A 23052-nucleotide genomic window follows, 5' to 3' on the forward strand; every position below is an offset into this window, starting at 1 on the left:
AACTAATTCCATGTTGTTTTTTATAAAAGGGTGTGGAGGCAAATATAATGGAAATCTGTCATCACAGTTCTGGTTCAGTCCTCAATACAGTAAACACTTGGGGGATCCATTAGAGCCGGAGGACGTTTGTAAAGACCACCGCTACATCACTTTTGATGTCTACAAAGACAACGGAGAACAAATCTCCACTCTAAAATCACTGACCTGAGAGATAGTTATTGAACTCAGTTTCTATTCAAGTTCACAACTTCAGACTTTGATTGGAGAAGCATGTTACCTGGAATTTCTCTAACCGTGACAGATAAATCCAATGAGCTGATAAAGTTCCATCTTTCTGTACCTCATTCTAATCCGCTCTCATCCTTACAATAATGCCTTGATCCACCCAAATTCTTTCCTACCCATTCATACCAGTGCCATTTCCATTCTTTTTCAAATCTTTCCAATCTAAGACATTTTCCCATCTTTGACAAGAATAAATGCAAATAGTGTCAGTGCCAGTGTGCCAGCAATTTCGCAGCTCTAAACATCTGGGTTTCCTCATAGGCCACCCTAGAAACCCTGTTGGAATAATGTCTACTGATGTGGCTTCTTCTTTGTGGGGCATAGCTTTAAATTTTCTACCCCATTCCTGCAATTAAGCAGGCTCCTTAGGACTTGCCATTTTTGCTTGAAGTTGTATTAGTATTTGGCAGTTGCTGCTTTCTTTGTAGCCCCTTCATGGTTGCCATTTGCTTGTGATGTGCCAAAGTATTTGTAGCTCCTTCACATCCAAGACCAGTTTCATAAAGTGACCAATAGCTCACTCTCCCAGCTTCACTCTCAGAATAATCACTGGTGTGAGGTGACAAGAATTTAACCTAAAGAAAACTTCACTTCAATTACAGGTATGAATTATGTTCCTCAGATCTGCAGGTGCACGTGGAAGGTGTTCCTGACTACAGAAATACTTATACCATAGTGAGCCTGATGTGTCGCAGCAGCTGCAAACCCGCCCGCTGGCACTCGTACATCTGGTTCTTTAACGTATATAAAGTCAACTGGAAGGAACAGTATTATACAGCACATGTACTACCTGGGGATTATATCAAGTGTGGTTTTGAGGGTCACGATCTACACACATCTGCTCCGCGGTGTAAATTCTTATCATCACTCTCACTGAAAGAAACAATTATCACTAACATGTGTCCAAACCGTCACTCAAGACTTTCCATCAAGACCCTCAGTGGTGCAGAGTCCACCGGGTGAGGTCATTCAGGGTCATCCCGTTAATCTGATGTGCATCTTTGGATCAGGCATGGGTTTAAATTATACCTCGTACAAGAAGACAAATATCTCACAGCAGATTTCTGAGGGCGAGGACCTGCTTTTCAGTCCTAGAAAGTATTACTGCTCAGTTGATAATGTGATTGACACAATGAAGTCAATATAATATTAAGTATATTAAGAGTTCACCAAGACAGCATTTCTGCTTTGTACAATAAAACATTTTATGTCCAAAATAAACCTTACAAATTATCTTCTATTCTAAAAATGAAGTCAATACAAAAAAAGTAGTTGAAAAGTGATCACGCTTTTGTAATGAAAGAAACTTGCCTGGTGGTTGTGGATGCTGCACAGGTAACAGTTAAAGGAAGTGTCAGTGGTTTTCTACAGCTTTTTCTTTTCCCCTACACAGATAAGTAACAGTAGATGTACCGGAGCAGCAACATGAGTTCAAGAATCAAGCCAGAATTTCTACTCATCCTTCTCTATATCCAAGGTAACGCTCACATGTATTATTGTTTTAGGATAAAACTCACCTGATCTAGATGTCTTTTAGTAAAAGCGTGTTCTTATCTTTTGTTTCTATTGCCAACCTTTTAAAACCACCTTCACTTGTCTATCCAAAGTTCAATAAGGAAAAAAACAACCTAGATGTTACGTACAGCACCCATAATGCTTTTTAATCCCTCTGTCTATGTTTAAATACTTTACCTAATGCCGTTTCATTGTTTAGGACTTGCCTAAAAATGTGGGAAATCAATCTATCTAAAATGATCCTCATTTACTTCTGACACGTTCGGATCTAATAAATAGAGATCAGGAAGTTATGACTCTCATTCAGTTTCTATATATTCCTCATTCAATGCTTGCATTTTTATTCTCATTTTACTGTCAGTAAAACCTTGTTTTTTAGGGGAGCAGTCTGGTTTTTCGTCCTGGTTATTAACCAGCTTTGATCCACAGAATTGCTCTGAAAGTTCATAGACTCTTACTCAACAACGTTTTTCACAGTCTTTTCATCATTCCTGGAAATAGATGCTTTTTCAATGAGGGTGTACTCTACCAAGGTTGGGGATCTGAATGGTAAAAATATCAATTTGGATTAAAAAATCCAATGGTCAATGGTCAGTAACACCCTGAAGTTTACACTGACTGGTCTGGTGAATCATATACGTTTTCTTTCTCAAACAGCTGAATGTCAATGACTAGAAGAGTATATATGACTACTTGTCCGGATATTATGCTCATATCACTAAAGATATGTCTCAAGCATCTCGGATCTATGATCGTGATGCTCTTTTCAACATCAGAGAGTCGATGGAAGATTATAACCGCGAGCGTTACCAACGTCCGGTGAATATGTTTCCGGCTCCGCTTCTCATCGACTCGGACTCTGTGGAATATCGTTTGATCTCTCGGGTACCGGGCGATTTCCATTTTTTCATTTCCTCTCTTTAATTCGGCTTTTACTACCGAGTTGAACTTCAGTGACAGCTGGTACCCACGTGACCGCTGTTCGCTTCAAAAGATCCCGCTCTGCGCGCCTGTCAGTGACGCGGCGTCGTCAGTGACGTCATCGGTGCTGAATGTGGGACTTCTTAATGTTCGCTCCATTACTAATAAATCCTTTATTCTTAATGATCTTTTCACAAGAGTTAATTTGGATTTATTATGTCTTTCTGAGACTTGGCAGAGAGAGGAAGAGTTTATTCACCTGAACGAACTCTGTCCGGTAGGGAGCGCTGTCCTGGGGAAGCCTCGCCTCTCTGGTCGTGGAGGAGGTCTTGCTACTGTTTTTAGGGAGAGTTGTTCTTGCAAAGTGATTCAGACACAGGAATTCACTTCTTTTGAATCTCAGATGATCTTGGTTGGTTCTACAAGACCTTTCTATTGTGTGTCAATCTACCGTCCGCCTGGTCCGGCAGCGGTGTTCTTGAAAGACTTTAGTGACTTCTTATCTTCCATTATTCAAATGGAATCTGTCCTTATTCTTGGAGACTTTAATCTTCATGTTGATGACGTCACATCTTGTTCTGCTAAAGAACTTTTAACTTTAACAGAAGCCTTTAATTTTGAGCAACATGTTTCTGAACCCACTCATCAAAAAGGCCACATTTTAGACTTAGTTTTTACTCTTGGCCTGGACATTTCTAATGTATCTGTACATGATGTCCATCTGAGTGATCATTCTCTTGTATTGTTTAACCTGGACTTCATCCCTGAACCTAAGCCTTTGAAAGTTAGGTCTCAGAGGCGTGTCATCTCAGCCGATACCGCAGACAGTTTTTCTGCTATGTTTGACCGTCTTTCCTTTGATGACTGTCCAGACGTGGACAGTTTGATTCACTGTTTCACTGATCATTGTGTTGAAATACTGGATCAAGTGGCACCTGTTAAATCGAACTTGAAAATTCAGAAAAAACGGTGCCCTTGGACAAATGAAGATCTCCTGAGTCTGAAGAGACTTTGTCGAGTGTCTCTGGAAGTCCACAAAACTTGAGGTGCATAGACTTCACCTCAGGGACCTGATGACTTCTTACAATCCGATGGTAGAAACTGCTAGATCTGATTACATCAGAAAACTGGTAGCAGCAAATAGGAAAAACCCCAAAGTTTTGTTTGACACGATTAATTCTCTCGTGTCTCCTGCTCCTCAAATCACGCCTGTCTTCTGTGAAGCTGACAGCAATGCATTGTTGAGTTTTTTCATTGACAAAATTAAATTGATCAAAGAGAAAATCTCTGCCCCTTTGTTTGAAACCCCTACTGTCTCCGAGCCCCTCTCCTCCTCTGCTGTATCTTTGGGTGATATTTCGGCACTAGTGAACAAGATGAAACCCTCCTCTTGCTCAGATGACGTCCTTCCTTGTAGGCTTTTTATCAAAGTATTTGATGTAATTGGCCCCTGGGTTACCAATATGGTGAACCTCTCCCTTTCCACAGGGGTTTTTCCCAATGCATTTAAACATGCCATTGTGGAGCCTCTGCTCAAAAAACCAGGCTTAGACCCAACTGACCTCAGTAATTTCAGGCCTATTTCTAAGCTTCCTTTCTTGTCCAAGATCTTGGAGAAGGTGGTGTCTGAGCAGCTGTCTTTGTTCCTGGATCAGAGCGACATCCATGAGAAGTTTCAGTCTGGCTTCCGTAAACATCACTCTACGGAGACAGCCTTACTGAAAGTGTCCAATAACATCATGATGTCGGCTGACTCTGGTAAATTCACTGTTCTGGTTCTCTTGGATCTGTCCTCAGCCTTTGACACAGTTGATCACCAGATCCTGCTGGGAAAGACTGAGGGATGAAGTGGGACTGTCTGGGTCTGTGTTAGAATGGTTCTCATCTTACCTCTCTGGGCGCAGTTTTAGTGTATCTGCCAATCAAATGAGATCTGAATCGGCAGATGGTCAGGCTCCTCCTTACATCACTGATCTGATCCAGCCTTACACCCCAGCTCTGGCTCTGAGGTCTGTGGATCAGAATCTACTTATGGTTCCACGCACACGGTTCTGGACCAGAGGAGAGAAATCTTTTCAGGCTGTTGCTCCTAAGCTTTGGAACGATCTTCCTCTCTCTTTGCGCTTGATGGAGTCTACTGACTCCTTTAAGAAACATCTTAAGACGTTTCTATTTGTTCAGGCTTTTCCTTGAATTTCTCGAACTCCTGTGTTGTTCTCAGTATTATCTTGATCTTTAAAGTATGTACTTTTTTGAGTATTGTTTTGATTGTTTAAGCGCTTTGTGACCCTGGTCTCGAAAAGCGCTATATAAATAAATATTACTTACTTACTTACTTACTTACTTACAAACCACATCTTTTTTCTGTTTCTGTTCTCAGAAAACTAAGTAGGTGAAGTATTCAAGTCACAAAAGATAAATAGGTCAATTATAGAACAAGTTAATACATTCTGACTGAGAAATAAAACGGTTAAAACTGAGTCCGTTTCCATCGCTCCAACACGATGTACTTAATACTTAATACTTTGCTTTATGGAGAAAAGAGGTCAATGCAGAGTGTAACGGGTCGTTTATTCGCCGCTTCAAGTCAAACAAACTTTTAAGATCGATCGAACACACTCTTTGCTGGCAGCTCTATAGGTCAATAGCTCCGGGAAAGACAGTCCAGTATCTTAGAGCATCGCTATATTTAAGGGAAAGTTACCTGTCCAGGAGGTCATCTATTCCGGGGCAGATGGTTCTTTCAAGTTTATCCATGTCTCGGTCACCTGGAGAGAAACTTCCTTGCTACCCTGTTGCGTGGGCGGATGCCTTTGTCTTCCAGCCCCCCTTTTTTGGGTGTGTTCCGCTTCGCTCTTTGTTTCACGCCCCAAGGTGTGAAACGGGCAGACGAATCAGATGTTAAATTAATCGCTGTCATGACTCTAATTCTGTTCCAAGCTTTTCTTGAAACAGTGTATCAGTCTGGAGTGAAATGTTGATTGTGAATGTGTATTCAAACGTTTAAGCTCTTAGATGAAGCTAGTATTTTATACTTTATATTTTGATTATCTTTTAGCATTCATTTAAGTATGGTGTATACGTATAGTGTATAATAATTTTGAATCTAACAGAAACTAGACTGGGCTAAAAACATACTTGGTCTTTAAACTCTTGTAATGTTTGATTTTATTTCCCATCTGGTAAAATCTTTGCAAATTGTGGAAAAAAATGAATAATGTCTTCAATCAATATCTGTTTGCATCGGATTATGCAATAAAGATGCAACGTTTTTTTTTGTCTTTTCTGCAGCGGTTGACGGTCAAAATGTCTTCAGTGGGAGTTGCAGTCCAAACATGTATTGTGCATTAAGAGGATCAACTGTGAAAATGGAGTGCACCTTTACATACCCAGACACGCCACCTCAGACAGTTCTCGAGACCTTGTGGTTTCCTGGTGATCAAAGTAACAATGTTGGTCTGGAGATGATGCCAGAGTACAAGGGTCGAGTGGAGCATCACTGCAGTGGCAACAGGTGCACAATGAAGATTTCTGATGTGACTCAGGATGACGCCAAAGAATACATGTTTAGGTTCATCACCACAGAGGATAAATACACTGTCGGGTCTGGAATCAAACTGTCGGTCACAGGTTAGTTACATGTTCTTGCAAATGTCTTTCTCTTTCATGTTTCAGAAAACCCAGTAAGACAGACCTAGGCATGGTGTGGCCCGGGGGCCACATGCAGCCCTTTGACTGAATTTAAGTGGCCCCCATGAGGTCAAATATTATGTAGAAACTTTTATTTTGTAGGTATTTTAATTATTCATTGCTAGACCTTAGTAGGATTTAATAATATCTGCAAATTAAGATAAGATAAGATATTACTTTATTCCTCCCACAGTAGGAACATTTTTTGTTTTTAGAAGGAGCTTCAGCTTTCTTTCTGTGGTACAAGGGTTTCTCCACTGCTGATGGTTCCTCTAGTCTAGTACCTTCTCTGTTAGTTTCCATTGTATGAGATATTCACTTAGCCCTAGAAGCTAACTTCTTGTAGTAGTAATGGAGATTAGTTTCATGTACAGAAGTGGCTCTGATGCTAACTAATGCTCACTCCCCAACTTTGCACTTTGCTTAAAGTCACTGGATACGGGACTCTTGTGTAAACCCCCCATTGCATGGTGAGAACATTACAGGCTGTAACACCTTTTGACTACCGGCAGGGCTTTTCCTTCATCTTCTTCGTAGGGCATAGCTGAAAATTGCCTGGACTGTGTTTCTCATGTTGCTGGGATATGCCAACGTATTTGAAGCTCTCCTTCACATCTATAATTCTGCCTTCTTGGTGTGTATTGCAATCTGTGTAGACCATCTATCCTTTTATTTGTTACCATTCCTCCATACTTGATGTATCGCTCACTCTTGGAGTACACCCCGGTTCCCTTGACCTGAAAACCTTCACTGACAGGTCTCTAGCCTAGAAATTTTGATTATTGGTTTGAGAGTCTTTAAGACATTAAGATCGGGCAGACAAACTCACAGACACAAATATAAATATTTAATTTCCCACATTTTTACAGTTTCTGGCATCAATAAAATGTAACAGTTTCATATGGTGATCGAAATCCACCCCCTCCAATCTCAGATTAATTATTGATGTGAATTGACAAGCGTTTATTATAAACTTCACCTTATTGCTAAAGAATGATGTTCTTCAGATCTGCAGGTCCATGTGGAAGGTGTTCCAGATGACATTAGTAATTTAACCATAGTGAGTCTGATGTGTCGCAACAGCTGCAAACTTCCCAGCCAGCAGTTGTATGTCTGGTTCTTTAACGGATATAAAGTCAATTGGAAGGAACAGTCTTATAAAGCACATGTACTACCTGGGGACTATATCAAGTGTGGTTTTGAGGGTCAAGATCTACACACATCTGCTCCGCTGTGTAAGTTCTTATCATCACTCTGACTGAAAGAAACAATTATCACTAACATGTGTCCAAACCTTCCCTCCAGACTTTCCATCAAGACCCTCAGTGGTGCAGAGTCCACCGGGTGAGGTCATTCAGGGTCATCCGGTTAATCTGATGTGCATCTTTGGATCGGGCGTGGGTTTAAATTATACCTGGTACAAGAAGACAAATATCTCACAGCAAATTTCTGAGGGCAAAGACCTGCTTTTCAGTGCTGTCGAGTCGTCAGACTCTGGAGAGTATTACTGCTCAGTTGAAACCATGATTGGCACAATCAAAGTCAAAACAAAGTCAAAACCTGTCATCATTGATGTGCAATGTAAGTAAACTTCTTCACTGTCCTCTTAGCAACCTGTTAAATTTCCTGGCAGAAGAAATAGCATCTTTTACAGAGAGCAGGCCTATGGACATACATACATACAAACCTATAAATAGTTAAAAATTTTGATTGATATTCATTGACATTTGTTGGATTTAAAAGGTCTTCAAACATATTCTTCACCAGCCAACATCATTTTCAAACCAATAATAAAAGGAGAAAACAAATCAGGATGCTGCATCTGCAACATGCTTAAAGTTCAATATACAGATTTTTCGTCCAAATGTGAAATCTGGAAAAATCTTCCTCATCGGATTTGTTTCCTTCTCTATTTAGCTATTTTAATCCATTTTATGTCAATTCCCTCAGATGCTCCGATCCTTCTATCAGTGTCTGTGAACTCAAATAAAGTGATGGAGGGAGCCTCGATCAGTCTGACCTGTAGCAGTGATGCCAACCCACAAGCTTACTACACCTGGTTCATGAAAGGAGTAACGACAGCTGTAGCAACCGGAAAAATCTTCACCATCCATGGCATCAGATGTGACCAGGCAGGGAGTTATGTGTGTAGAGCCCAGAACCTCAGAGGACACAGTGAAGCTGTCATGCAGCTCAATGTTGTGTCAGGTATGTTTGAAATTCCATGATTGAAGAATATAATTGCTTCACCAAGATGTCCACACCTTCACCTGCAGAAAACCCAACAGGACCCTTGGTGGTACAAAGTCCTCCCGGTGACGTCATTGAGGGTCATCAAGTAAAGCTGACGTGCAGTTTTTGTCCTGGATTTAAGTTGAACTACACCTGGTACAAGTCGTCGGCGCTCTCACAGCAGATGTTTGTGGACAAAGACCTGCACTTCAGTCCTGTCCTCTCATCAGACTCTGGAGAGTATTCCTGCTCAGTTGATGAGATGTTTTGGAGGAAGAGTTCAGAGTCAGTCATCATTGATGTTCAGTGTGAGTTTACTTGTCTAGGCACATCAGGACTCTCTGGTCAGACTCAGAGGCAACTGTGATGTCACACCACATTCCTTCTGAGCTGTTCTGGAGAACATCAACATATTTTAAATAATGTCCAATTTGGATAAAAACATTTGATCGTGTGTTTTGTTGGAGTGTTCTAAAACGATCAAAACACGGAGTCGCTTCCGTCGCTCCAACACTACGTCATGTCCGTCCCGGGTCTTATACTTCGCTTCGTGGAGAAAGATGAACAATCAAGAGTGTGTCACAGGTCGTTTATTCGCCGCTCCAAGTCAAACAAAATACAAGCTTTACGATCGCGACCGGACACACTTTTTCCCGGCGACTGTACAGGTCAATAGTCCCGGGAGAAAAGGTCCCGATCTGTAGAAACATCGCTATATTTAAGGCAAATTTCCCCCATTGAGAGACATCCTAATTTGTTTTCTTGTAATCTAATCATTCCGTCTTTTAGCCCCCTTTTCCCGAGTGTGTCTTGCTTCTTGCTCTGTTCTTTGATCTAGGATTGAAGGTGTGATTGGCAGATAAACAGATGTTTTAAATTACCGGTGTCATATCTCTAATTCTGATCCAAGTTTGCCTCGAACCAGTGTGAATCAGTCTGAGTGGAATGTTAATTGTGAATGTGTAGTCACGTACCCACTCTTAGATCAGGCGAGTAATTTATACTTCAAATTTTAATTATCTTTTAGCATTAAATTTAAGTATGGCGTATACGTATAGTATATAATAATTTTAATCTAACAGTTCTGATGTGCACTGATGTCAATTATTTTCATCACCAGATGCTCCGAGGCCTCCATCAGTGTCTGTGAGCTCTGATGAAGTGATGGAGGGAGCCTCAGTCAATCTGACCTGTAGCAGTGATGCTAACCCACAAGCTAACTACACCTGGTACATTGAAGCAGACATGACCACTGTAGCAACCGGAGAGATCTTCAATATCACCAACGTCAAACTTGAACAGGCAGGGAGTTATGTGTGTAGAGCCCAGAACCTCAGAGGCCACAGTGAGGCTGTCGTTCAGCTCAATGTTGTGTCAGGTATGTCCGATGGTCTCTAGTAGAGTTTCACAGGACTTCAGTCATTCTGTAGCAACAAGTGCCACACCTCCTTCCATGATTTTGAAATTGCAGCAATGAACGGATGAATTTCATGATTGTTTTAATGAATTTAGCTGATTGCAGGTTCAATGAAAATACCATTTATTTCCATCACTGGTCTTCTCTTCCTGCTTCTACTTTTCACCGGTGTACACATTTTTGGGTAAATTCTCCTATTTTGATCTTGTTTGTATTCCAAATGCTGAATGTAACTATTGATTTGTTTTGATGATCCAGAAGACTCAAGTTCTTTAAACCATCTCCAGAACCTGCAGGGAGAGCTGAGTACCACGCCAAGGTAAAGCACATGTATTGATAATGAGAGGGAGAAACTTGAAGCAGACTCAGACCCATTGATAGTAAGTTTTGTTAGGTGGAGTTGAAAACAGTCTAAACCTAGGACAAATATCTAGTCTCAGGTCACATGTTTTGACACAGACCAGAACACACATCTAGACTTGATCCTTTGGTCTACATCAGTCTTGAACTGCTATTATCTTCATCCTCTAGTCATTTAACTAATACTTGTGATTTGTTTACAGCGAAAGTCGACTCGTGAGTGTAATGATGTAGTAGAGGAGGACGACCATGTATACACTTCCAACAGTTCCTAAAGGGATCTTGCCGTCATTCCGGGACTTCGAGAGGACACAGAGTACGATGTGGTTAAATTTGTGGAGATTTGACAGCATGGTTGTAAGAGTAGAGTTGCAGTAAAGCTTAAGTGCTTCTCCCACTCATTTATTTTCTTTATTTAGCTTTTGTGACAAAGGGATTGACTAATTGGCTCTACTTTTGATGCTGTAATCTTTTAAAATGTCTAGCTCACTTAAATTCTGCTCAGCTGTCTAAAAAAGTCATCTTAAAATAAGAAAATACTTTGAATACTTTGAACAATATCAACTTTTTTCAGGTAATACAAATTCAGCTGTAGCTTAAAACTTGAGTATTCTTTTGATAAAATGAATCCCTAAAGCACGAATTGAATTGTATTTTTTTTTTAAATGTATGACCGATATTGTGGCGTACTAAGATCAGAGTTGACAACAGACTGTTTTCTAGCAATACCTCTTTGAACAATAAAAAAAAAAATCAAACAAGGGTACGTGGATGGGCTCATATTTGAATAAGAAAAATGTTTATGATCTATGAGGTCCCGATCTCAAAAGTAGAGAAGCTGGAAAGAGGAGTCACAGCCTACATCAAAAAGTGTCTCGGAGTTCCACGCTGCCTCAAAACCATAGGCCTCTACTGAGACAGTGTCCTCACCTGCCCCTCAGCAGTCTCGAGGAAGGGTTCAAGCAAGTGCGTCAACACACGACTGTAGATGATACTCAAAAGATGTTGTGATGAGGGAAAATATACCAACCTTGGCCTATAGGCGCAAGTGGAAACCAGCAAAGGCAGTGGAGGAGACAACATCAGCTCTCAGACATGCTGACATCGTAGGGAATGTTCAGCAATGAGAGGAGGAGGCCTTGGGCTAGCAGCTAACCGCCCAGTCTGGAGGAAGGCCAGAAAGATTGTTCCAAAAGAGTCTCTTCACCAAGGAGAAAAGTGAAGTTCTGAAAACAACAGAGAGGAGCTTGAGAACAACACACTCCATGGCACTGTGAACATCTTAAGTTTAATTTGTCCAGAAAGCGGGCATATTGGGCTTCTCTGGATGCCTAGAACATGCCAGCACGATCTGGCATGAAGATCAAACCAGCTAAGTCTCGTAGCATTTCAGTAGTGAAAGGAGTGCTTGTTGACTTGAAGTTCTTCATCGATGATAACCCAATCCTCCCGGTATCAGAACAGCCTATCAAAAGCCTCAGAAGGTGCTATGACACAAGACTGAAAGACAAAGACCATGTGAAACAACTGCATAAGGACATCAATGCTGGTCTACAGGCTATCGACAACACCCATCTTCCTAGGAAGTTAAAGACCTTGTGTTTCCAGTTTGTTTCTACCCCGGGTGCTGTGGCCCCTTGCAATCTATGAGGTCCTACAGTAGAGAAGCTTTGTGACCCTGGTCTAGAGAGGTGCTTTAGAAATAACAATTGCTTACTAACTTACTTACAACAAAAAGTGGCTTGAAGTTCCACGCTGCCTCACAACAATAGACCTCTACAGAGACAGGATCTTCAAGATGCCCCTCACCTGTCTTACAGAGGAGTTTAAGTGCGTCAAAACACAACTACAGATGACACTGAACGAGTCCAAAGACGTCGTGATGAGGGAGAATGCACCAACCATCAGTGGAAGAGGGCTGGTGGCAACTGGCTTCAGGAGGGAGACATGAAAGGTTGGGTGTACCTTAAGTGAGGCTGGCAGTCTGAGTCAGATGCCAGAGGGGTTGATTATCCTTTCAAACTCGAAGTGCCTATTTCTAAGCTCCCTTTCTTGTCCAAGATCTTGGAGAAGGTGGTGTCCGAGCAGCTGTCTTTGTTCTTGGATCAGAGCGACATCCATGAGAAGTTTCAGTCTGGCTTCCGTAAACATCACTCTACGGAGACAGCTTTACTGAAAGTGTCCAGTGACATCATGATGTCGGCTGACTCTGGTAAATTCACTGTTCTGGTTCTCTTGGATCTGTCGTCAGCCTTTGACACAGTTGATCACCAGATCCTGCTGAGAAGACTAAGGGATGAAGTGGGACTGTCTGGGTCTGTGTTAGAATGGTTCTCATCTTACCTTTCTGGGCGCAGTTTTAGTGTATCTGCCAATCAAATGAGGTCTGAATCGGCAGATCTGTTGTGTGGAGTCCCTCAAGGTTCTGTTCTGGGTCCTTTATTGTTTTTGCTGTACTTGATTCCCCTTGGTAAAATCATTCAGAGATTTCCAGATGTTTCTTATCACATTTTTGCTGATGACATCCAGCTCTACTGCTCTTTTGACCCAACTGAGCCCCAAAGGCTGAACAGCTTAGTCAATTGTTTGCTAGAAATCAAACAATGGCTGAGTGAAAACACTTTACAGCTTAATGTGGACAAAACTGAAACTCTGGTGATTGCTCCTGATGATACGATTCCAGGGTTGAGTCAGTACTTGGGTGACTTAGGTCAGTCTGTCAAACTGAGCCTGAGAAACCTGGGTGTTGTATTTGATAAAGACATGTCTCTTGTTCAACACTGTAGAAAACTGACCAGAAACTGTTTCCTTCAACTGAAAAAAATCTCTAAACTTAGGAAAATGCTGTCACAACATGATCTGGAGCTTGTAATCCATGCGTTTGTTTCTTCTCGTCTGGACTATTGTAACAGTTTGTTTTCATGTCTTAACAAGAAGGATGTGTCTCGCCTGCAGTTGATTCAGAACTCTGCAGCGAGAATTCTCTCGAAAAGCGCTATATAAATATATATTACTTACTTACTTACTTACTTACCTTGAGGCGAGTTTCTTGGACTCCACCTGCAGGGTAGGTCTCTGGTGGATAGCCATACCCCATACCTTCTGGCCTGGTTTGTAGGCTGGGGCCGGTGACCGGTGTCTGTCCACCAACCGACGGTAGCGGGTGGCAGTTTGTGACAGGGCTAACCTGATTTGCCTCCAGATTGTGTGGCAGCGTCCTAGGTGGGACTTCACAGAGGGTACCGCGAACTCCCTTTCCTGGGAAGCAAACAGTGGAGTCTGGTATCCGTACGCTACCATAAAAGGGGACATACACAAAGCTGAGGAGATGAGGGAGTTGTGGGCGTATTCAACCCACGGCAGGTGCATACTCCAAGCAGTAGGATGGCGTGCAGAAACGCAACAGAGGGCGGCTTCCAGGTCTTGGTTCACCCGCTCAGACTATCCATTGCATTGCGGATGATACCCAGAGGTTAGACTGGTTGTCTGAGACAACGTCCACAGGGATGCCATGGAGCCTGAACACGTGGGTCACCAGAAGGTCCGCAGACTCCATCACTGATGGCAGTTTAGGAAGGGGAACGAAGTGCACCATCTTCGAGAATTGCTCCACAACAGTAAGAATTACCGTCATACCCTGGGATTGAGGCAAACCCGTGATAAAGTCAACGGAGAGGTGTGACCAGAGATGGCTGGGAACAGGCAGTGGTTGGAGGAGGCCGGCAGGAGGGCGATGCAAGGACTTTCCTCTTCAGCAGACGGAGCAGGCAGCAACAAAGTCTTTCAGATCTTTAGCCATTTCGGGCCACAAGAAACGCTGGCTAAGGAAGCTTAAGGTGCGGGTTATTCCAGGGTGGCATGTTACCTTGGAGGTGTGACCCCATTGAAGGAACTAGGAGCGTGCAGGGTCCGGGACAAAGAGTAGGTTGGTAGGTGAATCTTCCGGTGCCAGGTGATCCTTTTGGTCCTCCAGAACTACCCGTTCAATGTTCCACACGGCTGCCCGAATGAAGCAAGTCTTGGGGAGGATGGTCTCAGTAGAAACCTCTTCTTGCGTGGGTTCAAATTGCAGGGAAAGAGCGTCAGGCTTGATGTTCTTGTTTCCAGGTCTGTACGAAAGTGTAAAGTTGAAACGTGTTAAAAAAAGGGGCCCACCGAGCCTGGCCAGAGTTCAGGCGACGAGCATCCTTCAGGTATGTGAGGTTCTTGTGGTCCGTTAGAACCAGGAAGGGCACTTCCGATCCTTCGTGTCTCCAGTTTGTCTGCCTGCGTATGTTTGCGGGATTAGAAGGCACAGGGGTGTACTCTATTGTCATCGGGGTACCTCTGTGAGAGAACAGCTCCAAAGCCGGAGTCCTAGGCGTCCAACTCGACGATGAATTGTTAAGTAGTGTCAGGATGACTCAGAATGGGAGCTTAGTGGAGGTTAGTTGGGTGAGGGGAGCGGCGACTTTACTATAGTCCCTGATGAATCATCGGTAGAAGTTAGGCAACACAAGGAACTGCTGGAGTTGTTTACGGCTATTGGGGACCGGCCAATTAGCCACTGCCTCAATCTTTGAGGGATCTGGTTGGAGCTGACCCTGCCCTAATATAAAACCTAAAAAGCTAAACATGCTGACACTGAACTCACATTTCTCCGCTTTGACGAATAGTCTGTTCTCTAGCAGTCGCTGTAGTACTAGCCATGTTGAGTGTGTTCCTCAAGAACCTAGACCATAGACAAAAACATTTAGGAATTCAACGAAGCACGTCATTAATTAAAGCTTGGAAGATGGCAGGCACGTTCATAAGTCCAAAAGGCATCACTAAATACTCAAAGTGACCAAAGGGCGTCTTGAAGGCAGTTTTCCACTCATCGCTCTTCCTGATATGAAAAAGGTGATACATGTTGCGTAGGTCTAATTTGGAAAAAAAAAGGCTGCCTTTTTATAAGGCTCGAAGGAAGGGTCGATGAGTGGAAGGGGGTACCGATTCTTGGTAGTGATGTCGTTCAGGCTCCGGAAGTCAATACATGGCCTAAGGGTCTTGTCTTTCTTCTGGACAAAGAAGAAACCTGCCCCGAGTGAGGGCAGCTAGCGACTCCCGGATGTAGGTCTTCATAGCCTCCCTTTCGTGTCGAGCTAAGTTAAGAAAGGGGCTACCTGGGTAAATCGAGCCTGGGATAAGGTCGATAGCCAAGTCATAAGGGCGGTGAGGAGGGAGAGTGAGAGCCCGATCTTTGCTAAAGACCTCGACAAGGTCATGGTACTCCGGCGGAACTGAACCAGGAAGAGACACAGGTAGACGGGGGGTTGTGGAGTGAGCTACAGCAGAGTGAAGGCAGTGAGAGTGACAGAAAGAACTCCACCCAGAAAGAGGAATTAGCCCAGTCAAGGTGAGGGTTGTGACGCCGAAGCCAAGGAAGTCCTAAAACCGCAGGTAAAGATGGGGACTGAATAACTAAAATCCGAATAGTCTCTGAGTGATTACCTGACACCGTAAGTGATACTGAGACAGTTTGGTGAGTAATACTGGGCAAGGAACTACCAACAATAGCACTAATAAGTCTGTGAGAGTCAAGTACTACGAGTGGAATGTCAAGAGTCCGAGCAAAGTCGACGTCAATGAAGTTCTCATCTGCCCCAGAGTCCACTAGTATTTTAACAGGGTTCATAGTGCAGTTGAAGGTAATAAAGGCAGGTACATGAGTACGGTCAGTCGAATCAGCAGTAGTCGAGGTGTGATTTACCTAAGTAGGAGGAGTCTTTGGCCGTACTGGACAGGAGCTGAGGACGTGACGGGAACAACCACAATACAAGCAGAGACCCAGTCTCTGAGCTCTCTCTTCGTCAGTCAGAGGGGTCCTGCCCAGCTGCATGGGTTCGATAGTCTCTGAATCAGTGAGAGTAAGACTAATAGAAGGGTAAGTAGGTGACGGGGTGGTCCTCACCTCCCTAACTAAGGTTCTGGGAGGCTGTAGAAGGCTGTCGATGGAGCAGACGATGCTAAATCAACATCATCGGCATTGCGGGGAATGCTGCATCCTTCATTTCCACTGGGTCCACAGCGCTGATTATGACATCACCTACAGCCGGTGCTTCCCTGCCTCTGTCAAAACAAAACAGAACACAACGACGAACGGAAACAAGGTCTACAAAATAAGATACGAGGAACGAAATAATGACAATGCAGCCATCAAAATTGCATCAGATGCAGCAGATAGGATCAGCCAGTGGCTTTGGCTTTGGAACGACCCCTCTTGGGCCCGCAGCTAGCAAGCAATTCATCCCCGAAACGTTTGCCACATGACAACAAAGCAAGTTAGCTAACTGATTGGGCATGGAACGCAAGCTTGGGCCTGATCAGCCTGTAGCTGGCCGCCTCTGGTAAGGGGGGAATAGTGATAAAGGCTGAAACACCTAATGAGCCAGAGTACTACTAACTACTACTCTACTATTGACGATGTGTCCCACAATTTGATTTACCTACTTACTATCCACCGTCAAGTCCACAAGTTCTTTTTTTGTATGTGCTCACCGAGAAACTTACATCTCATCCTGTGTTCTTTTAATCTGTATTTTAACAATTTTTATACAAATAAATAGTTGTATTGTTGTCTATTACGACTCTTCTAGAATTCCATTTATAACCTTGATAACTAGACATTTTGTTCGGCCGAACACTAAGACAATGTTATTTGTTTTTTATTATTCAATAACACAAAGTTAGTTCAATCAAAAAAATAAAGACATCTATCAAAAATAGTTAATTACTTAAAAAAATGTTCCCCTTTATTTTAAAAAAGACTGAAGAAACTTCTTTGGGATTTAATTATTTAGACACAAGACACTTCTTTATTGGAAATACATTTTTTAGTTGAATTAACTTTTCTTTTTTGATTGAATAAAAAACAACTTATCTACTGCCATACATAAGCCAATGTGTTTGACATCCTTAAATTAAGGCGTCTGGATGTTTTTAAATATACGTTCACTAATATGACCGCCAAAGGTCAGTGTTCTGCAAATGTTGATTATTTAATTTAATTAATATTTCAGGTGTTTGAATCCAAAGCAATAATAAATATTTTGATTTACACGTGAAAAAAAGATTAGGAATTCTTCATCAGTCATCAGACTTCCAATTTAAGAGCTTAATTGAGTACTAGATGAGCCACAATTCATAATATTGATAAATAAACTAAAATATATTTCAGATATTTCTACAACACAAGTGTGTTATTCACCAAATGCATTAGAAGTGTGTGCGTGTGTTCTTAAGAAACTCTTCAGAGGCTGCTCTGTGAGGTAGAAAGAATCGGTTTTATTCTGGATGATTCTGTAAACCCACAGAGGTGGAAAAAACCAGCACTCCATCCCTTAAAGAGGAAAGTGGTCTCAGACATCATCTGGAGCCATTTTTGTATCAGTCCTTCCTAAAGTCAGAGATCTGGATCTACCATCATTGTAGAAGACAGCCGCGCTGGACTCACATGTCAGAATAGATAGATAGATAGATCATGTTGTACTTCCAGGTCGTGATTCTGTCTTCAGCAGCCATGTTGGCCTACTACTGTGAGTTCACCGACACATTCAGCCCAGCGGAGCAGGGCTTCATCTGCAGGGACCCGACACTGTCCAGACCAGATCCAGGACCGGAGCCGACCAGCAGCATCCACCCAGTGACACTGTACTCTGTGCTGAGCGGACTTCCTGTGGTACTGGTAAGTTAAATAAACATATTAGTTATATAAATATTTCAGCTAATAAATCTTACTTTTGATCCCTTACTAGTATTGAGTTATTGAGTTAATTCTTAATGATTGTCTATGAACCAATAGCTTTTTTTTAATCAAATGTATTAGAGTAGAGACATTAACTAAACTTAGAACAGAAAATGTCATTTAGTTTTAGTTTAGTTGTAAATAGAGCTTAACAAAAAACATTGATAACATTTGACTCTAGACTCTAGATTTTTTTTTTTGTTGACAATAAATGAAAGGACAAAATGGATGATTATGATAAAGATAAATTAAAGTGGTATTGGGATGAAAGGTTCTTTGTCACAAGAAGAAAATCAACTTAGTTTAAATGCAATAAAATGCTATGGCACTTCATTTTCTTCATCTGAGACTTTAGAATTGTGCATGGCTGAGCTAATAGACAGGCAGACAATTTATTGATCTCATTGAAACATTTAAGGTCTTATATTTGACAATAAAACGGTTTTATCATTATTTTATTTTTTTTAAGATCTCAGGTGTAGAGCTTTTGATCTTCCTCCTTCACTCTTCCTCCAATGCTTTCCAAGACCAAGAAAAGGTTGTGGTGTTGGCAGACTGTCTGTATGTGAATCCTATGATCCGCAGGACGTCACGATTCCTTGGTGAGTTCAGAATCACACAACCATTTTCAAAACTTTCAAAACTCAATGGCATAAAATCTACTTTTAAAACGAGTTTAAAACATAAGACATCCATGCCAGATTCTTGAATACAAATATGGAACTCTCTTCAGGTGTGTTCTTCTTTGGCTTTTTCACAACCGACATCTTCGTCAACATGGGTCAGCTGGTTTCTGGGAGTCTGGCTCCCTATTTTCTGTCCGTCTGTCGTCCCAATTACACGGCTCTGGGATGTGAGGACGTCATGCTTTTCGTCAACCGACCAGACGTCTGTACTGGTGACCCTGATGACATAATGAGGGCCAGGAAGACGTTCCCCTGCAAAGAGGCAGCTCTGAGTCTGTTCACAGCAGTTTACCTGTCGGTGAGTTTACAGCGAAGATGTCGACTTTAACCACAGGTGTGTAATTCAGTTGTTTGTCTGCAGGTATACGTCCTGTCATGTATCGGAATGAAGGGAGGTCTACTACCTATACCCCTCTTCTGCATCACCATGGTCGGTTCTGCTGCACTGACGGGCATGAATAGAGTCGCTGAGAATCGAAACACCTGGAGTGATGTAGTTACTGGAATGACCACTGGAGGCGCTATTGCTGTGTTTCTAGTAAGTGAACACTTTTTTAAAGACACGTGGAAAATATACATTCATCTGACAGGTTGATTTTATACTTTTCAAGGTTGCATTATTTGGAAATGTACTGTGAAGTTTAGTGCTTCGGTCGATGGACCAAAGGTTTTATTTGTTGGTTCGTTGCTTTATTTAAAGGGCACCTAAAGTCAAAACCCAACTTTCCTGTCCTCCCCACATGTTTCAAATGTTGAGTTCTTCCTCTCCAGGATTCAGGAAGTCCTTCATCATGACCATGTTATGAAATTATTCCTTTATAAAGTTCTCACCAGTCTGACATCTCAGCAAACTAATTGTTACAAGAGCAAAGCCCATTATGATGTAACAATGGGCGTCACTCTTTGTCTATACAATGAGTCTCGTGGAGATGAAGGTGGAGGTGGGTTGACGACATGTGATGACAAACTTAATGCTTGACCAATCACAGCAAAGTGGTTGTGGTTATGGTTAACCATATTTAATCTTCAGAAAAACAAAGAATTTTAAGAAGTCTACAAACTGTAGTTCCGATGATATTGTTAGTATGTTTACTATTGTACAGTGGCCCTGCTAAATTACTGCATGGGGATATTTGCAGTTTGCAATACAAAATAACGAGTTTGAGTACAGATGAAAAGAAACTAGAACTAAAAATATTTACTTTTTTAGTTCTCAGAACTTATTAATACTTTGTGATTCAAATTAATAATATCTCTAGAATTTCGTGAACAATTTCACAATTGACTATACAAAGTAAACAATAAACAATTTGTGATACAACTTACTATTGGTTAAAAAAAATTCACAATACAGATTTACAGCAGTGTTAGTGAAATGTTATTTGTATATTGAATTTTACACACAATTTTAAATTGTGAATGTGGTCACAGATGTCCATTTGTGAAGCAGTTTGTGAGTTTGTATATATGTGTGTGCAATTTCTTTCATTTATAATGTGAAAGGTGAGTATAGAAGAATTGTAAACGTATTTTACACTTCGTCTTTCTGAGCAATGGTGAGCACTAGTGGTCTCGTGTCTCAGGTGTAAAAGCTTTTAACAACTTTTCTGGCTTAAATAAATACATAAGCAGTAGCCGAGGTCAGTGCTGCTGAACCAGAAAAAACACAAGGGATACTACAAACACATTTGGGCAAGTGTTGAGCCTCCATCTGAGAGTAGATCTTTGGTAGATAAACTTGTTAGAAAACAAAATGGCCCAGACAGATAACTCAGTTCAAACTGCTACACAAGCACAAGGCTTCACTGTTATTTGACCGTTGAAAACTGGGTTAATGGACTGAAGAGCTGCAGGCTGTACCTACTCTGGCCCTGCCTCAGTGACTTTACATTTCCCTTCTGCGTGGCAGCCCGTGATGAGAGAGGAGAACCGCCATGTGTTTACGTCAGAAGTGCTTTGTTGGTAACACATCCGACATTAATCTGGATCTTTCGTCGTGAACAGGTGGTCTGTGTGGTGCGGAACTTTAAGAAGAGGCCGGTGATTCCTCGTAGCACCTCAGATGTGGCAACAGTCGACACCAACGAAATCTCCCCGAATATGAACCTGATCATGGCGGCCGGCGACAAATGTCTAACTGACGAGGTAAAAAAAAACAATTGCTACTGGAAATTGTAAAGTGAAGCATATCTGAGTCATTGACTTTTTTTTAACCAGACTCCTGGATCCTGCTCGGAAATCACATGACTATGACCGTCAACCATCTCCTCGTCTTACAGGAAATGGTTTCAAATGAACTTTAAGTAATTTTTGTTAATGCAGTACTATGTCATATCTTCCAAATTTATATCCTGCTATTGTTATCACTGCTGCCTAATGAAGCTGGAGAAGACAACATGAATGAAACTCTTGTTATGGACTGTAACCGTTTAGGTGGATATTTTAGTGTTGAATAACTAACAAGATGACAGACAACCTTTGATTTCCTGCCAGCTATAGAGAATTAAGAGTTGCAACTAAACATGCTAAATATAAGACAAGATTGTGTAACAGATGACAAAACAGAGAAATGGTGAACATTTATGGGGCCCTAAGCAAACGTTTCATTAGGGGTCCCTCATACCATCACTATAGCACCAGATGCTTCGTCATTCCAGAGGCTACACTGTTTTTGTGATGTATATCCGTTATATGTACGACACAACAAGTTAACCAATGCACTTTATTTCGTCGTTATTTCCCGAGAATTGTGCGAAAATTTTTCTCAGTCAACAAAACAAAATGGTTACCATCATGCAAAAATAAGGACAATAAAACAAAGTTAAAGTTAAACACAACAACAAAAGACATGTGGGGAGAAAAAAACTAAACTTTTGGACTTAAAAATATGCAACATCACCTGCCTTCATAACCGTTCTTGGTTGTTTTTTTTGGTCATTCACAGAGATATAATCAATTCAATGTGTTGAGTATATTAAAAAAACGAATTGTCAGAGGATTAAATATAACATTTCTCAAAGAACTGTTCATTAAACTAATTTTGATGTGTGTATCTGTTTAATGATGTGTGTGATTTAATAATAATGATGATGATGTTGCTGATAATAATGATGATGATGATAATAATAATAATAATAAATAAGGAGGTGAATAACACTGTGTTAAGGTGACATGGATGAAACAAATACATGATTAAAGTATTTGTTGCCAAAATATTTTCGATAGGGAAATCCACATATTAGTTTGGAAATCAATCGTTAAAAAATACATGTATTTATTTATTTTTGTTTACATTAAACTTTTCGCTCCGCCGCACTCGTCCTCCTATTGGACCAGAACATCACGTGGGATCGCACCTGCAGCGTTCGAGCTCGTGCCTTCAAGCAGGTCTCGCGCCAGAGCGGGGCGGGACACGCGCGCGGGCAGCTTCACGGTAGGAGACACATTGACACGCGCTCACACCATAGTTCTTCTAACGCAGCTAAAACCTTTAAAACAAAATCGTTTTCTTGAGTTAAAAGACGTGTAAAGTCAGCAGCTTCCTCCAGCGACGGAAGCAGAGAGAGGTGAAGATAATTCTTAATTCGACTTAAGCCTCAGTTTCTCCTCGGAGCTCCTGGTGTGAGCTGGACCTCGAGACTTTAACAAACCTTAGTATGAATCAGTGAGAACACAGTACTAATGCTAAAAACAATAACAATACCCATAAACACGACTTGACACTTGTGCAATACTTTTATATTCATATAAATAATTATATTTTAAAACATGGTACACGTTCCCTATTACTTGACTTGTAGCGTTATGTTTTTCTATTGCCTATTTTGTGTCTACTATAAAAAGTCTATGTTGTATTAATTGTATTAAAGTATATGATTGATATGTATTTAATGTAAATTTTAGGACACCAACCAAGTGTAAATGCAATTTATTTCTGCACTTACCTGATAAAACCTTAGACTTAGAATAGAATAACTTACAGTATTAAATGTAATTGCGTCTCATCAGAAGACCGGTATGTTAGATGGTTAATCACTTCTTAACTACTGACTATAACTTCAATATCCCTCCACATTTATCTCACATGGGTATGCTAGTGTTTCCCGAACACGCTGCTGGCAAGCAGATGGCAGATTACGTGTTAGCCGCATGAGAAGATTAGCACCATCTATTTACCGACT

The 23052-nt window shown here is 41.4% G+C and overlaps 2 protein-coding genes across 2 annotated transcripts; both read left to right on the forward strand.

The window, feature by feature from the left end:
* The first annotated feature begins 1682 nt into the window (after positions 1-1682).
* On the forward strand, positions 1683-11115 carry LOC148063306 (B-cell receptor CD22-like). Its single transcript, XM_087811026.1, has 10 exons — positions 1683-1762; positions 6013-6351; positions 7419-7646; positions 7717-7992; positions 8362-8619; positions 8688-8951; positions 9764-10021; positions 10166-10244; positions 10319-10379; positions 10624-11115. The coding sequence occupies exons 1-10, from the start codon at positions 1693-1695 to the stop codon at positions 10693-10695; spliced, it is 1905 nt and encodes a 634-aa protein (XP_087667152.1). The 5' UTR covers positions 1683-1692; the 3' UTR covers positions 10696-11115.
* A 6806-nt stretch (positions 11116-17921) lies between these two features.
* Positions 17922-21254, forward strand: LOC148063307 (phospholipid phosphatase-related protein type 5-like). The gene is made up of 6 exons (XM_087811059.1): positions 17922-18125; positions 18655-18787; positions 18919-19169; positions 19233-19409; positions 20876-21016; positions 21089-21254. The coding sequence occupies exons 1-6, from the start codon at positions 17922-17924 to the stop codon at positions 21116-21118; spliced, it is 936 nt and encodes a 311-aa protein (XP_087667185.1). The 3' UTR covers positions 21119-21254.
* The last annotated feature ends 1798 nt before the right edge of the window (positions 21255-23052 follow it).

The sequence above is a fragment of the Callionymus lyra genome, chromosome 16 (genome assembly GCF_982586985.1).
Source record: "Callionymus lyra chromosome 16, fCalLyr1.hap1.1, whole genome shotgun sequence".
Taxonomy (NCBI): Eukaryota; Metazoa; Chordata; class Actinopteri; order Syngnathiformes; family Callionymidae; genus Callionymus; species Callionymus lyra.

Bases quoted from the DNA above. Each gene is read 5' to 3' on its own strand.
- LOC148063306 (XM_087811026.1), top strand. From the start codon at position 1,693: ATGTACCGGAGCAGCAACATGAGTTCAAGAATCAAGCCAGAATTTCTA. The intron at 7,993-8,361 runs GTAAGTAAACTT...CAATTCCCTCAG, and splicing joins TGTCATCATTGATGTGCAAT to ATGCTCCGATCCTTCTATCA. The intron at 8,620-8,687 runs GTATGTTTGAAA...CTTCACCTGCAG, and splicing joins GCAGCTCAATGTTGTGTCAG to AAAACCCAACAGGACCCTTG.
- LOC148063307 (XM_087811059.1), top strand. From the start codon at position 17,922: ATGTTGTACTTCCAGGTCGTGATTCTGTCTTCAGCAGCCATGTTGGCC. The intron at 18,788-18,918 runs GTGAGTTCAGAA...AACTCTCTTCAG, and splicing joins CAGGACGTCACGATTCCTTG to GTGTGTTCTTCTTTGGCTTT. The intron at 19,170-19,232 runs GTGAGTTTACAG...GTTTGTCTGCAG, and splicing joins TCACAGCAGTTTACCTGTCG to GTATACGTCCTGTCATGTAT.